Raw genomic sequence first — 16,490 nt, 5'->3', positions numbered from 1 at the left:
AAGAAGTAGCATAAAGTAACATGTAAAGTCAAGAGATAGAAAAATAAAATAAATGAATCACGAATAGCGTTTATTATCACCGCGTGCTGTAAGGGTTGTTGTTATGATAAGTAGCGAAGAAAGTATAGAATAATAGAGAAAGTATAGTAGTATGAAGAAATAGAATAATAGAGAAGGAAGTGCGGAAATCATTATCTCTCGGAAAAAATGAAGGATGAGAGTATATTGCAGTGGATTTTTTCTACAATTTGGCAACCTACTTTCCTAGCGGGAGTTGGCTGTGGACTTTGTTTGGCATGGGCTTTGCGTCGACATGCTGGTGCAAAATCGGGAATACATGAGAATTCACCGATTAAAAACATGGTATATTTCATTACAATGTGTAATGGTCTTATCTTGGAAAATACTCTTAACTGTTCACCTTGATTTAGTGCCTTTCTATTCTCTAATCTGAGTTTTAAAAGCGAATGTTACGGATTAGCTCCTTAGGGAAGTGCTTTTTTTTTGGCATATATTCCGAAGTTGGGCGTCCGCTTTCGTCAAGTTTTTTCGCTGTTATTTTCTTTCCACACTTTCTGCAATTTGTTATTAGGTTCATTAATCCGTGCTCTTCACAAACTTTTAAAAGATTTTGCTCGTTATCAACGTATTGCTTCACAAATGTTAAAACTGCTAGTTCATTGCCCTTGTACATTCGCCATGTTGATAACATAAATGCTCGTTTCTTTCCCACAATGCAACTGTTCGGTTACCTTGCGCCAAGTAGTTCCCTCCGCTCGCCGTATAGTCCCATGTTTATAACCGCTTATATATAACAAATAAACAGGTTTTTCGAGACTCTTATATGTTATCAAGCACACAAACGATCAAATTATAAATATCTTTCATGTAAATTTTAAAAATTTCGCTGGAAACGGACGCCCAACTTTGGAATTTAACCCTTTTTTTTTTTCTTTTTTAAAATTTATTTATTTAGTACAGTCTTATGTCAAAGCATAATAGATACTGGTTGTTTGAAGTTTAGTGTGCTTTTTCAGCTCCGAAGCTATATGAGATGTGGAGCTATAGTTTAGGATAGAATGAACAACTATGATAATAAATTTCAAGCCCTTCTGTTGTGAAGCGAACTGGAGATCCCGATCATAAAAGGCGTGCGCTCGCGCTGGCTACAAAACCAACAGGGATGTCCTTTGATTCGAAAATTATCATTCAGTGAACCACATAAATAAATTAAACGGAAAAACAAATATTGATCTAATAAAACGTTTGGAGATACCGGTCAACTTTAGACATCACATTTTGCAAAATTTACAGGTAAAATTGAATACCCTGTATGGAAAGGGATGTATATAAGGAAGGAATTTCTGCTGGTGGCAGAATTAAATACTAAGTAAGAGCTGTATTTTAGGTTTAGAACTGTAGGGTTATAGTGGATAATCATTCGAAGCGCTTCACAATTATTAAAATAAGCGAGTGCATATGGATGATGGCTATATTAGATACTATTTGGTAATAGTTAAGAACAGCTACTTCTCATCTCCCGTGCACGAGGATACATCTTACTGTTGCACTACCTACAGAAATGATTCTATATCATGTATAAGTGGTAATAGAACACACAACAAACCCAGATCATGTTGTATTCGCACTCCAACTATTTTTCACCTTTGTGCCGTAGAGTAAATTAAGTATTTTCATTGATAAAAACGTCAAATTTTCTACTTTTGTCAGGGAATTCAATGTCACTACCTTAGAAAATGTTTCTTAACAATTTTGGTGCATATTCAATTTAAGAGGACTTCATCGTTTTGTGTGAGAATACTGCGGCAGGAAATATGCCATACAAACTACAGTGTAAAAGACAAATTCCAACGAACTAGATGGCCAGTAAAAGGCACGAATGCTTTTTAACAGAGCCAGGGTAGGTGGGCCCGAGCGGTAGCAAAAAAGGGACGTCAGTAGGAAGGCGCGTCAGCCATGGTGGGTATGCGCGTAAACGATATCTTCTAGTTTTGTACCAGTACACTATAAATGACACTCCATGTAGGTGTAGTTTTGGCACATCACTCGAAATAATTGTTGAAAAAATATAATTCTTTCACTAATTTTCTTCGTATTGCCCTCTAAGAGATTTGTGCTGGGCGACATGCAAATATCTCATTTGGCATAGCTGATGTGTAAGAGAGCCATCAGAAATAATAGTTCAAAAGTTATAATTTTTTCACGGATTTTCTTCTTACTGGTCTCCAAAGTATTTGCGCTGGGCAGCAAACAACCGTATTTAGTGTAGGTGAAATTCAAGGGGCCACCAGAAATAATTGTTGAAGACACAAATCAGGCTCTGCTAGGTGCACAATAAAAAGCTGCCTAACCTAGCAGGGCGAAGCTGGTATATCCGTGTGGGGGTGCGACTGTAGGGAGCAGGCGCGTCAACGATGGTGTGCATTTCAAAATAATACTATTCAAGCGAAAAGGAAACTAATTATTCCTATATAACCACTACAACAAAGCAAAGTAAATAAAGAAATGGCAAGTCTTTGCTTTGGTCATTTCATTCGATTGAATCCTTCAATGAACCGATTCATAAAAGATTGGTTCCTCGGAACAGTTCGTTAAATATCACTAGGAACCAGTTCCTTACGAATTGAATCGGTTAGAAATCGTGGTGATTATGACTGTTATCATTGTGCTATTATTTACAACATTCCGTGTTTGAAGTGTTGATACATATAGAACTCAGCGAACTTCCTATCGTATCAGTTCTAAATGTAAAAAAAAAACTTGAAAGACATTATGTATTAGATAACTACAGCAAGAACCGCGACATTTTCATAATAATAATAAAAAAAATTAATTGAGCGGGCAAACCTCCCATTACAATGTACAGTGGAAACTACACAGAACTAGCCTATTTACTTCAAATAAAACAGGAAACGAAACTAAATAAATATTTTGCAACTTCGGAGGAAATAATTAAAACTAAATACCTGATATTTCAGTGTGGTGTGTACAATTCCGCAGTATGCTTCATAAATAAATAATATTTTTGCCCAATGCTGTAACTGGATCAAAATTTCCTGTTCCATAAATAATATCCGAACTGCAACATCATCTCTTCTGACCCATGCATGCAGCTTAAACTCCTCTTGAAATGGTACCAAACATTCTCAATGCCCCACTTATAGCGTGAACGAAGTTATAGGAATGGTTCACAGCCAAATGCTTCTACTGACCACTAACTAACAACGAAGTAACCTTTCCAGCAGTGCGTGATAATCATTGAATTCACATGAACATGCCTCGAACTTATATCTAATAAAGTTTTCGAATTTTTCTCATTATTTGGATACTCACTAACAAATAGATCACCGGGTTCTCTCCAAATTCCGCCAACAATCCAAACTTGTCCTTTCAATCATTCAGCATTATATTTGCGTCGACTGAAAAGGGCTTCATCCACTTTTACTGTCATACCGTCACCACCGATAAGATCTACGGAATGCTACGGTAATAGAAACGAACCATCAATACAACAAACTACTTCGTATCACTTGTTGATCGAAAGGAACCCTATTTATTTAGTTAATATAACATAATGAAGTTAAAATTTCAATCCTTTGAAACTGATGAACCTTATCCCGTCCGTGTCACTTGCGTTATTACTGTTACAAAACCCTCCAAAATTTGGTTTTTCGGTGTTTGTGATTCTATAGCGTCCTTAGTTTGCAAAACTGCGTAGTAAGTGTGTTGTAAATTTTAATTGTACATATAGGTTTGAAATGTGTAATAACCTGACGTAGTGCAGTTAAAAAAATACAACTTTGTTACGTTGGCAACACTGGGTAATTCAAACGATATCCTTATCGATATTTGAATGATATGAAACTAGCATTTTATATCTATTAGTTTAAAAGTTATCCTCAGGGTAAATGGTCCACTCTATGTTTATGTGTGTATACAGTATATATGAAACTCTTCGCTATATATGGGGACACAGTGGCTCAGTGGTAGAGCGTTTACCTCTAGTGCGTGGAGTCCCGGGTTCGAAGTAAGTTTGTGGTGGACAGCGTTGTGTCCGTGGGTTTTCTCGGGGTAGTCCAGTTTTCTCACACTTTCTCATTCCACCAATTCTTCCATCGTCATTCACTTGCCTTAATCATAGCCTTCTTTTGCCGAAAAGTCATAATCGTAGGACGTTAAACTGACAGTTTTCACTTTTCTTCCATATATGGGCATTTTTTAAAATACATTTTCGACGTGTGTACTTAATTTTTTCTTTCCAAAAAGAAACATTGAAGCTTTTCACATCCAATTTCTATATATTGTATTATATAATCAAAGTTTACGTTGTTATATCATAACGAGGAAGAGACTGAACCGTTTGAAATTACCTACTAGTGCTCTTAAAATTCGAATATTCGTTATTCAAATAATTTTTTCGGGTAAATAATCGAATATTGAAAACATCATCATCATCATCATAGGTATTCTGTCATTATTGGCAGTTCACTTGCCGCAGCTGTGAAGCTTCCATGCTTCACGGTCTTCTGCTAACTTCTTGGTCTTCACGTACGGTTTTTCTGTTTTGATATCTTCCGTTAATTGCAGTCTCCTTCGCCCTCCGTCTCTTTCCTGTCACCATAACCTCTAGCACGTCCCTCATGATACAATTTCTTCTTAGTCAATGTCCCAACCACTTTCTGTTTCTCTTCTTAATGATGTCTAAAATTGTTCATTTCTTCCCCGCCATTTCCTAAACCCTCTCATTCATCTTCCGCTCTTCGCAACTAATTTTCTTCATTCTTCTCCAAACCCACATTTCGAAAGCTTTTAGTTGTTTTTCATAATTTTTGCGTAATGTCCAGGTTTCTGGCCCATACAGAACAATGCTCCAAACGAAGCATTTTTTAAGTTGCAAGGGGCACTTCGTTACCTTGCTTGATTATGCATGATATATTTTAATATAATATAATATAATATAATATAATATAATATAATATATATATATATATATATATATAATTTTACTATGTTTATAATATGTAAATATCAATTAGAGAATTATCCCAATCATTTATATATATACGAATATTTTTAAGATTAAGTTTCAGTTAGATCGATTATTACTCTCGAGCCCACTTGATTATAGACCTAGTAAAGAGGCTAATTTTTTGAAGATTTCTCTTTGTTGCTTGCTTTTCCAGTAATTTTCAATTGTTGTAAAAGTTTCCAGAACCGTTGTTAAGATAAATTTTTTCGTCATTTTTTCTGTCCCCGGCAAATATAAAAAGGCGGATTTTTTTTTTTTTTTAATGGCTTTCGCTGTTTCAGCTAGGGAGGCCTGTAGGGTAGAGGTCTCTATACTGGTAGCTGTTCAGTCCGAAGGAAATTAGCAAGTAAGCTTTTTTTCCGGAAGTTGCCCTTCAGAGTAGTTACTGGAAGGTCAGTGGGTATGTTAGTTCTTGGCTTCCAGTCCCGCTAGAGAAAGTGGTCTTTGGCCATAACTTAGGTGAATTCCCGAGATAGGAGTAGGAATTAAAGAATTAAGTAGGATTTTGAGCTCTACGTCAGAATAATGGGTTAAATGAGCTCTTGTTTAATGGTTAGAAAGAGTGAAAAGTAATTTGCTCTTGGGATGATCCTAGGGAGAGAGAGAACCCACGACACTTAGGTTTTTGAGATCTCCAGGTGCTGGAGGTTTTTCCCATAAAATTTTGAATCCAGGTTGTGATTTGGGTTCGATTCCCGTACAATCAGGCGGTAGTGAAGCCTGGCTGGTGTTTCTATTTTCACACTGCGACTTTCGTGTACGAAAGTATTAGAGTGTGCGTTTTACCTTTCTGACCTATAGTCCTAAATGATAGACGTAATATAATAGCTGGGCCGTGAGTGACGGCTGCCACTCCTCATTCCCTAAGTTTTCCTCTCCTTTAAGAATTTAGTTAGTTTACTATCAGGATTTCTCTGCGTGTTGAGAGTCGAAACCAGGTGCAGGCCAGATTGTTACTGAAATGAAGTTTAACAGTCTTTGAAAGCAAGGAATATGGACCTAGAGTAGAGAGAGTACTAGTTTCCATATTACCGCAGGTCCCAAAGAAATCTTAGTAAAGTTTTATTGTTTAAGTTTAGAGATATTGAAATTAGAGTCTGTGCTCCTTGAACTCTCTCATTGAGTTCTTTGGGAAGCCGAGCAAGATATTAAAGTTCTTTTACAAGGGCACAGTAACGTCCTTAGAATCTAAAAATTACTAGTCACTCATCTAAATTAGAGGAATTTTAGTTATAATAAACTATTTATCCACCATAAATTTCTTGAATTTTCATTTTAACTCAATCGTATTAAGAACCTCTTACCTAGACGACAGCGAGCGGACGATTTGTTTTCTTCAGTAGTTTATTTCTTTTGTTGTAAGGTAAAAAATGGCAGACTCATTTGTTTGAGTGGTAATAAAGAATCTCGATTAGATTTATAATTTCATATACATATAAAGAGATCCCAAACGTAGAAAAATAAAATCCAAAATAACTTTATTTATTTATTTATTTATTTATTTTTACCTTACAAAGTATTTTTCTCAGTTATAAGTCTTTGTCTCAGTTCTTTATTTAAGGTCCCATAAAATAGTATTTTCGCCCTCCTAAAGACTTCTTTCTCTATTTCTATCCATGCTTTTTTTTCATCTTTACACTTTTTATCACTAATAATACAGGGGTGCCCACAAGGGGGGGCTATGACGCAAAGTGCGTCATTGAAATATTTGGGGGGGGTAAAAATCTGTATAAATATGTTTGAGGGAGTGTAAAAATTAATCGAAAAGAAGATTTTTTTCATGGAAGAACACCTACGGGTAGACAATTGGGGGGGGGTGCGTCATGGACATAAGGGGGGGTGGGCACCACTGAATAATAATACGTAGATATAGAAAACTAGTTCTATTTTTTCTTCTGTTCTATATTTGAAACAGACCACTTCATTCCAATCACCGTTCCATTGAAAACTAACATTCAAATAATTTTAACAACACTAGTATCAGGGTTGGCTGGTTTAAACCAGCTGGTTTTTTTAAAAAAAAACAACTGGTTTAAACCAAAAAACAAAAAAAAATGTTCGTAAAAGTGTAAGTGTTTGTAAAATCTTGATGAACACATTTGTGGGTTATCACGTTTCACTCCCGTATATTATTCGTATTATATTCAGACCTAAATTCCCCATTCATTACTCAAAAAGATTATACTACAAAAGCAACTTTTTTTAATAAGTTTATAAATGTTTATTTTGTGATTTTTTGTATTTGTTATTATTGTCATGTGATTGCAATCGATGAAATATTTTAAATATTGTTTCGTTTCAATGTTTACTATTGATAAAATACATCGAAATGCCGTAGTTTTTGTCTGTGTGTGGGGGGAGGGGGGTCATACAGACCCCACGAGAGGCATTTAGTGAAATGAGAAGTATCTTTGGTATCTATTTATGTATAAATGAGTCTGAGCCAAAGTGGACTCAAATAATTCGTAACTTTATTCACTTTTCTTATTGATATGCAGATTAAGTCGGTGTATTTCTTTAATTTCGACCAATAAAAGTCGTTGTTAACTAACTTGAACTAAATTAGTTCTTCTGTACTCCGTAGTACTTTGAAATTGTTCATATGTAATTCTGTGTAATGGTTTCACTTGTGCAACTGTTATCTTTTTGTCCTTCTGAAATGACTCTTGACAGTTATTATTAAGAAGCATGTAAAGATCAGTACAACTTTTTTTTTTATTATCAGGATTCCTTCGTGAGTGAGTCGGCAGACGTATCGCATTTGTGCCAATTAGTCCTGGTTCCGAGTTCAAATGGAGGACAATTTCTCTCGGATGTAACTCGAGAAGCGGTTTTTATTCCGCTTTAAGCTTATGTGACCCCTTCCAGCATAACCCGGTTGTTGCATAATAACATCAAGACAAAACAAACTTATTTCTGTCCATATATGATATGAATATATAGAGGAAATTATTTAAACCATAAAAACATGGTTTAAACCAAAAACCGTTTTTTTTTTTTGTTTTTTAAATAAAAACCATGGTTTTTGCCAACCCTGACTAGTATCAATCTAAAACAAGGTTTATATCTTGTAACTTTGAATGAAATGCGTATCCTAGGGGAGGAGAGATTGGTTTTGATATTTATGCCAAAAGTCAAATGTCTCTTGAACCCCTCAAGTTCAAAAGGGAGATGAAACTCGGTATGTAAATTCCTCATTAAAATCAGTGTTGGGTAAGTTACTTGTAAAAATGTAACGCGTTACAAGTTACTTTACTATCTCTTAAAATGTAACGCGTTAGTAACGCGTTACTTGCCCCCAAAAAGTAACTGTTGCTTTACTTCGAAAGTAACGCGTTACTAACGCGTTACTTTTAGGTCCGAAACTTTAAAAATGTGAAAAAAGTATGGCTTCAATTTTCCGTACTACTATTACTATCGCTATTATTATTATTATTATTATTATTATTATTATTATTATTATTATTATTATTATTATTATTATTATTATTATTATTATTATTATTATTATAACAACATTGTATATAAAAAGAAAGATAGGCGGTTTGTATTTGAATACTAAAAAACTAGTTGATTGACAACCTCGGAAGCCGTGAAGTCTAGGAGTCAAGGACATTGTTCACGAGCTTCTGAATTTGGGTTGAGGGTTTTGAGTATTCGGGCTCGAGCCAAATACTGTTAAAAGTTATAGGGCACTGGCCAAATATCTTCAAAACTGCTCGGCCTGGGTTTAGAATTGCCAATGACTCGAGCAGCTCGGCTCACAGCTCATTCACTATCGACCCGAACCGAGAAGTGAGCCGAGCCAACAGCTCACCAAACCGACTCGGCTCAGTTGAGCCGAACCGAGCAAATGGCTCATCCCTACCAAGTTAGCTCGAGCCGATGGTTCACCCCAAGTGAGCCGACTCGAGTCATCTTCTCAGTTGAGCCGAGCCGAGCTGAGCTTGTTATAAAAAATTTCTTGTGGTCTCGCTATCGAGACGAGACGAGATGCAAGCAGTGTCCCCTATCGTGAGCAACACTAAAAGTATTCCATATTACTGTTTAGCTCACATTTCTCATGGCTATCGTTTTCCAGTGTAATCAGGCTATGATTTCAAGACGACTTAAAACGAACGACCCATTTATCAAACTCGACTGGACTCGAAACTCGACGTGAAAAACTGAATCGGCTCGGAACTCGACTCGAGGATATTACCCTTGACTTGACTCGAAACTCGACTTGAATTCTTGTCGAGTCGAGTTTTAGCTTGACTCGTGCTCATCCCTTAGCGTTAGAAAAAAATGGTTGCTTATTATTATTCTGCTAAACTATTTATATAATAATAACAATGTTGTTATGTAAAATTAAAAATACAGAATATAGAGAAACATTACACTACTCTATAATCAACGGGACTCTAGGATAAGCAAACTGATCTGAAAGAACTCAAATATTACATACCATCAGCAAACTATTTTCTAGTAATAAAGTAGGCCTGCTCATCAGAACACAGTTTATTCATATTAACCCCTTACTGTAAATCGTTAATTATGGCACCCTAGTTGTTGATAAAAATTTTCCGCCGGGGCACTTCAGACATTTTACTTTTAAATTCTGTCCACCATCATCCTCAGCTCTTAAGAAAAAAGTATTCTTCAGAGCTGAGTAAAATGTTCGAACGGTAAAATATTTTCGTTCTCCATCTTTATAAAAACAACACCAATCAAAGTAAAAATAGACTACCGGTATCATTGCACTCCTAGTTCACTCACTGAATGTATTGATTTGGAGCTGTCAAAATCTACGACGAAATCTTCCGGGTGCTTGCAATCAATACACGTGATTTCACTAAAAACAGCAAGTGGCACTACGAACTTATCTGTTTCTCTGTGTGTCTGTGAATGTTGGTCACTGACATACGTAGTTCATGCTCGATTGTTTCATTCTGAGAAATTCACTTACAAGAAACATTTGTTTCCGAAAAAAATATACATATATTGTAGTTACTCATCCGAAATGTAACGCGAAAAAAGTAACGCAAACTAGGTACGTTACTTAAAAATTTGTAACGCGTTACCGTTACAGTTACTTTGGAAAAAATGTAACGCGTTACTAGGATACGTTACTTAAAAAGTAACGCGTTACAAGTAACGCGTTACTTGCGTTACGTTACTTCCCAACACTGATTAAAATAATCTGAGACGTCTCGCAGCGTTTTCCGAAAATTCCGCTTCTAAGCGGGAAAAGGGAGCAATCTCTTTTTCACATTCAAAATAACATTGTCTGTCTTATCGTCACGAAGGAAACGGCCGAATCTGTTTAAAATGAGTTTTTGAACACGCCACGGTCCTTTATCTGTTTCTACTGTGTCATTTTCATTAAGATGCATATCCAAAGAGGGAGAGAGAGTTGGAAATGTATGTCAAAAAGTGCAGTCTTTCGAGTCTCTTATGTTAAGGAGATAAAACTTGATAAAATTTATTATTATTAAAAACCAGTGGACGTTTTCGAAAATTCCTTTTTTTAAGGGGTGAAAGGGAACAATTTCTCCCTCTTTCTCTGTTAATATATAAAAATGGCTTCGACGTTGTCTATCTTGCCGGAATTTGTCCAAATGACGTTAGGAGACAGTTTCGAAAATATTTTAATTTCTCATCTTGGATTCATATAATAGCCAAAGTGAGGAAATGTTTGAACTGTTTAAAATGAATTTTTAAACATAGTTCTTGGGTTGACTTAAGTTTTTATTTCGTTGTGATAGAAATGCATATCCTTAAGTTTGATCTTCAATACACAAAGTAAAAGGGTATTCAGATATTTTCCATAAACATATACTTTCCGTACTAAGAACGGATAATTCAGCTGGTCAAAAAATAAAATTTTAGAATATCGGACACATAGACAATATGATTCGATGCTTATTTATTTCCCAAATTGTCATAGAAACACTTAAAGACGGACAATAAAACATGCTGATAAACATTGCTGTGTTGCCCACGTATTCTTCCGCTTCGTTTACAGGTACGAGAAACGGAAACTAATTAACCGAATCGATACCAGAGTAATTATATTGCAGAATGTATGCGAATTAGAAACAAAGGAACTGGTTAACGAATATAAATGAACGAATTGAAACCTGTTTACCATAAATTGTAGTAGAGCCCAAAATGTAAGTTGAAGTTAACACTAGCAGCAGGGGTGCCCACAAGGGGGGGCTATGACGCAAAGTGCGTCATTGAAATATTTGGGGGGGGATTAAAAATCAGTATAAATATGTTTGAGGGAGTGTAAAAATTAATCGAAAAGAAGATTTTTTCATGGAAGAACACCTACGGGTGGACAATTGGGGGGGGGGGGGATTCGTCATGGACATAAGGGGGGGTGGGCACCACTGACTAGCAGTGATAGTAATAATAGTTATATTCTTAATTCTGAACTTTTTTACAGATCAAAATATTTATATGTAGGTAGTAGTCATAGCATAGTAACAATCAAGAAAGTATACACAGTAGCACTATTATTAAATTGATTAATCAAAGGTATTCCAATACGGTTATTTCTGAGCTATTAACACGTTCCTGATTATATTGTAAAGCTAAGTTCTACAGTCTTGGTCTATACTTTGTAAGAAAAAGAAAAATATACGTTAGTCCATGAAATGTTCTAAATAAAGTATTTGTGTTTTTCTTGTAGACATTTGATGATGGTGATGGAGAATATAAGCTAGTCCTGGTGGTACGAACTGATCTGAAAATGGGCAAAGGAAAAGTTGCCGCGCAGGTTAGTAGTTCTGTATGATTTTTTTTCGATGAATTAAATAAACTTTACTTTTCAAAATAAAATAACGAACAGTTCTTTACCTGGAATGCATTGTTTGTTTTATGAGCTGTATAATTTCCTAAATAATAATAATTTTATTATTCAGTTACATAAAAGTGCGTAAATAAGCACACTTTAATAGACAAGAGTGCTGTGTTTGACCTGAAATGAAATACATACGTCTTTTTAGCGATTTCGAAAAAAAGGACTAGGTTCTTGATTCGATCCGTTTTATATATATATATATATATTCAAGTATAAGTCTTAGACACAGGTGCCTCGATTTTAATTGTTTTGAGTTTGTTTGTTTGAAAGAGTATTCTTTTCCGGTTGTTTCATATAAATTTCATTAATATCTAATTATAATCTTTCGAGTTAGGCCATGAAACTTCTCAATGGCTGACAGTTCATAACATAAATGTATGTATGTTTACCCATAGTTCTAGACCCCGTACACTGATTACATTATATATGAATACAATCGTTCTCCTCCTCCGCATCGTGTACTTGTAGTACGAGATTGCGCCTAGGGTGCTGTGGGAGGACCTCTCGCGAGTCAGTATGCCAAGTAACGTCACCCGATTGTTTGGTTTAAAAGGGGGGAAATGATCATTGAAGATCAGCCCCGTTTCGGTCGTTCTTCAAGTGCGCGAACCGAGAACATGAAAATCCGTGATCTGATCAGGGAAGATCGACGCAGAACAAACCACCAACTCGAAGATTTATCCAGGTTATCCTCGAGCTCCATTCAGCGCATTTACACGACGATTTGGGATGCCACGAGTGGCTGCTAAGTTTGTGCCCAGATTTGTCACCGAAGAGCAACGGGATCGTCATGTGGAAGCCTGTCGTTTAATGAAGGACGCAATCAGGGATGATCCATGCGCGCAGATTTGGGTCTCGCGGACTTTTTGCCTATTCCATCGAATGAAAAGGGACTTAAAGGCAAGCGTTTTGCCGACATCGACGAAATCAAACGCAATGTCATGACGGCGCGAACAGGTATCAAAGAGGCCGAATTTGAAAGGTGCTTCCAACGGTGGAATATATGCTTGGAGAAGTGGAAATGGATTAGTACAAATGGAAAGTACTTTGAGGGTGATTAAATTTGTACTTGAAAAAAAAGAGTTCCATTTAATAAAAAAAAAATGAAAATCGAGGTTTTTTTTTTTTTTTTTTTCAGGAAATTCCTATTAGGTTTGGGTCCCGCTTGAATATGTATACACATGTTTTCATTTTATAGGAAGTTAGTGCTCTATTTTTAGTTTAGGTTTTTAGTTACACTAACGGGGTTACTAAAAAGTAGAAGAAAAGTAAATAAACTTCTATCAGGCAAATAAGTAAATGTTTGTTGTGGAAAACTGTTTATAGAAATCTGCGGGAATGCTGAATACATATCAGTCGATAGATAACATCGACCTGAACAAAATTAAATGTTTGAGGAAATTTTCATGTCTGGGTTTCGAGAAAATCCAGAAATAATAATTTTCTTGATCGTTTGTTGCCAATAATAATTTAGTTTTTAGTTACTTGGAACACAATATTTATTAGACTTATAAGATTGCGTTGTTATTGTCCGTCTATCTGCAAGATAACTTTTAAACAGATGGGATTTTTTTTTTAATTCTGTTTTCACCGATAGATAACATAGAGTGATTATCTTGACCGAGTTCGTTAATGGATTTAATTCATTAACATATTAATGGATCATAACGACTTTAACGGTGGCTATGTATAGCCCATATCCTATTCATGTAAGGAAATTTTTTTTTTGCAGTAGATAGATGGAGCGATTATCAGGATGATTTCGTTAGTAGAGTCAATCTGTTAACACATTCACCGATAACGGTGATATTAACGGTAGCTATCCATACCCAGTTTCTCCTATGGAAACATCTCTGATGCATGGGGGTCTCTGGTTCAATCCCCGGCCAAGTAAATTTGTTGTGTCTGAGTTGTCTCAGAGTACTCCCGTTTCCGTCCACATTCTCATTCCACCAATTCTTCCATCATCATTCACTTGTCTTAATAGTTGTCTCTCGGCCTAAAAGGCATAATTATGAGACGTTAAAATTCAAAAAAATGTCATTTTTCTACTATGGAAACAAAATAAACATTCTGTAGCGGTTAACATTTACAGGGTGTCTATTAAAATTCCACAATGAAATTTCGTGACTTTTTGGTGACCTTTTCTTTACCAAATCATAAAATTTTCTAACATTTACAAAAGCGAATTTGGGTGCGAATTAGGCCGAATTTTCATCTATGCGATACAAACGTATTTTGCTTGCAATTTGGTAGCGTCTAAAGCCGATCATAGACATTTTTGGTGGTGAATTTTGACGTTTTATAGAACAAAATTTTTCAATTTGTACTTATATTTGCACAGTTAAAAAAAATCGTGACCCAAAAGCTAAATTTCGTGACTTTCATGACCGTTTTCTGATTTCGTGACTTTTTCGTGACATTCGTAACTTTCGTGACCGATAGACACCCTGATTTACAGGATGAAATTGAAACTGTTAGTGCGTGATCCTCTCTACTGTCTAATTATTTATGTACTATATTGTCAAGGAATTTTAATACTCACATTAATTTTCAGTTATAAAAATATCAAAGTTTGGTTTTGGTATTTTTTTATTTCATAAAACACAATCTGTAAATGTTGTCAATGTTATAAATTATTTAAAAAGATGTTCTGTGAATGTAAGCATTTTTATAATTCCACGTTAACACAAACAAACACATTGCAACAGACAACGTTATGTAAGTTATGTAAAATTCAAAGTGTTAAGATAACACTCAATTATAAAAAGAATTGGCTAACTAAACTTTTTTCAAAAAAAAATAAATAAATCTCATACGCACGTGTAACCTAAATTTTGGGAAGCCACGTACAGGAGTGCAAGTATCCTTGTTATATAAATACTTGTCTATTTCATCGTAGTTAGTCAAAGCCAGAAAAAAAAATCAAAGTAAAAAACAAAAAGTTATAGTTAAAATCACACTTTCAGTAACAACGTCAATATTCACAATAGTTAGTACAGTGTAAATCTAAATCTAAAATTCATAAAATTAATCTAATAAACTGTTTAGTGAATACATAAAAATATGCTGCACTATACCAGTCAATTTCTTAAATTTAGTTGTCATCATCATTTGCGTTCAGGTATAATCCAACTAACCTTTCCTCTTTTATGCTAAAAATTATCATACATATTAAATAGTATACAAAATACATGTTAACTACTACTTTAAATTATGTTTCTCATTTACACACAATTCTGTTTTGCCAACTCATAACAGTGGTAAAGAGTCCCCAAAAGTGCTTCAAAACACATCATGAGTGCAGCTTATCAAACATTAGCAATATAAGTAATTTAAGATATACCTTAAGCTAATGAAAATAAGACAAATTTACTCAAAGTGCACTATTAATAAAAATGCTACATTCCAAACTCAATTAAAAAAAAAAGAAAAGAAAAAAAAATAGCATCCCAAGTTAACATGATGGAGATGCTAAATGTGGCTTACGCCCATAGCACAGGTCAGTGTAGAAATAGTGAATGTCGTATTTAACGTCTCAAGTTAACAATAAAGTATATATAAAAATACACTGGTAAATGGCAGAGTGTATATGTTGTTTGTCTTCACCAAACACTGACTCACATACTATTTGCAATAATAATAATAATAATAATCTATATCCGTTTGTCTTTGCAGTGTTCTCATGGTGCTGTGCTAGCGTACAGACAGTGTCTCGAAAAAGTGCCTGACTTGTTGGAAGAATGGGAGAGCACAGGACAGGCGAAAGTGGTGTTGAAGGTGGATTCGGAAGAAGCTCTTTTGGAGTTAGCTCAGTCTGCTCGAAAGCATGGACTTATTACCAGTTTGATACGCGATGCTGGAAGAACTCAGATTCAAGCCGGTTCGTTGACAGTTCTCGGTGTTGGTCCTGGGCCAATTAATGCCATTGATGAAGTTACTGGTCACCTGAAATTATTTTAATTTTTTTTTATTTGTAAATTATATTTACCGAAATAAATATTTACTTTTTAATCCACATGTATTATATTTAGAACAGAACTGAAGTTCATGTTCGTATAATATTTAGAAATAAGAAAAAATAACTTTATTCATTTATTATTTGCATTTCCGGTGCTTTTTTAAAAATCTTCGTCGTGATTACTGTTCCCTTGTTCACGCTAATATTTAATCTCTTCAATCAGTTTCAAATATCGTTGTTTTATATTCGATTGAAGTTGATTTAACGAGGATAGAAAGAGAAACGTTCTCGTCTGAAACACAAAAGAGAAAAGATTTATCGTACAAGAATTACATGTTTTACTGTTTAATAAGTTATTTATATATTCAAGCACTTACCATAGCGTGATACGTACCAATTTTGTTATACCGTCATTATGCTATGTTGCAGCTAATGTATGCAAAGCGTTTTTGAATTCATCAGCAAGGGGTAAGTGCTTTTTTCGGAGAAGAGGTCTTTCAACTTCCGGAACAGGTGAAAGAAACCTTATTACACTCCATGCCTCACAATTGGAGGAAAAGTCTTCCATCTTCCTGAACAAATGGAAGAACCTTTATCACACTCAGTGCCTCATAATTGGCAGAATTCTC

General features: G+C 35.1%; 1 protein-coding gene across 1 annotated transcript; it reads left to right on the top strand.

Annotated features, from left to right (window-relative positions):
* Positions 1-64: 64 nt before the first annotated feature.
* On the top strand, positions 65-15,914 carry LOC145692878 (peptidyl-tRNA hydrolase 2, mitochondrial-like). Its single transcript, XM_081768417.1, has 3 exons — positions 65-363; positions 11,730-11,816; positions 15,579-15,914. The coding sequence occupies exons 1-3, from the start codon at positions 208-210 to the stop codon at positions 15,861-15,863; spliced, it is 528 nt and encodes a 175-aa protein (XP_081624543.1). The 5' UTR covers positions 65-207; the 3' UTR covers positions 15,864-15,914.
* The last annotated feature ends 576 nt before the right edge of the window (positions 15,915-16,490 follow it).

Source organism: Thermobia domestica, chromosome 8, assembly GCF_964235325.1.
Source record: "Thermobia domestica chromosome 8, izTheDome1.hap1.1, whole genome shotgun sequence".
NCBI classification, from domain to species: domain Eukaryota; kingdom Metazoa; phylum Arthropoda; class Insecta; order Zygentoma; family Lepismatidae; genus Thermobia; species Thermobia domestica.
Note: the sequence above shows the minus strand (reverse complement) of the source record. Positions and strands in the feature narration are given on the sequence as shown.

Coding starts and splice junctions, on each gene's coding strand:
- LOC145692878 (XM_081768417.1), top strand. CDS start 208: ATGAAGGATGAGAGTATATTGCAGTGGATTTTTTCTACAATTTGGCAA. Junction 364..11,729: donor ATTCACCGATTAAAAACATG/GTATATTTCATT, acceptor TTTTTCTTGTAG/ACATTTGATGATGGTGATGG. Junction 11,817..15,578: donor AAGGAAAAGTTGCCGCGCAG/GTTAGTAGTTCT, acceptor TTGTCTTTGCAG/TGTTCTCATGGTGCTGTGCT.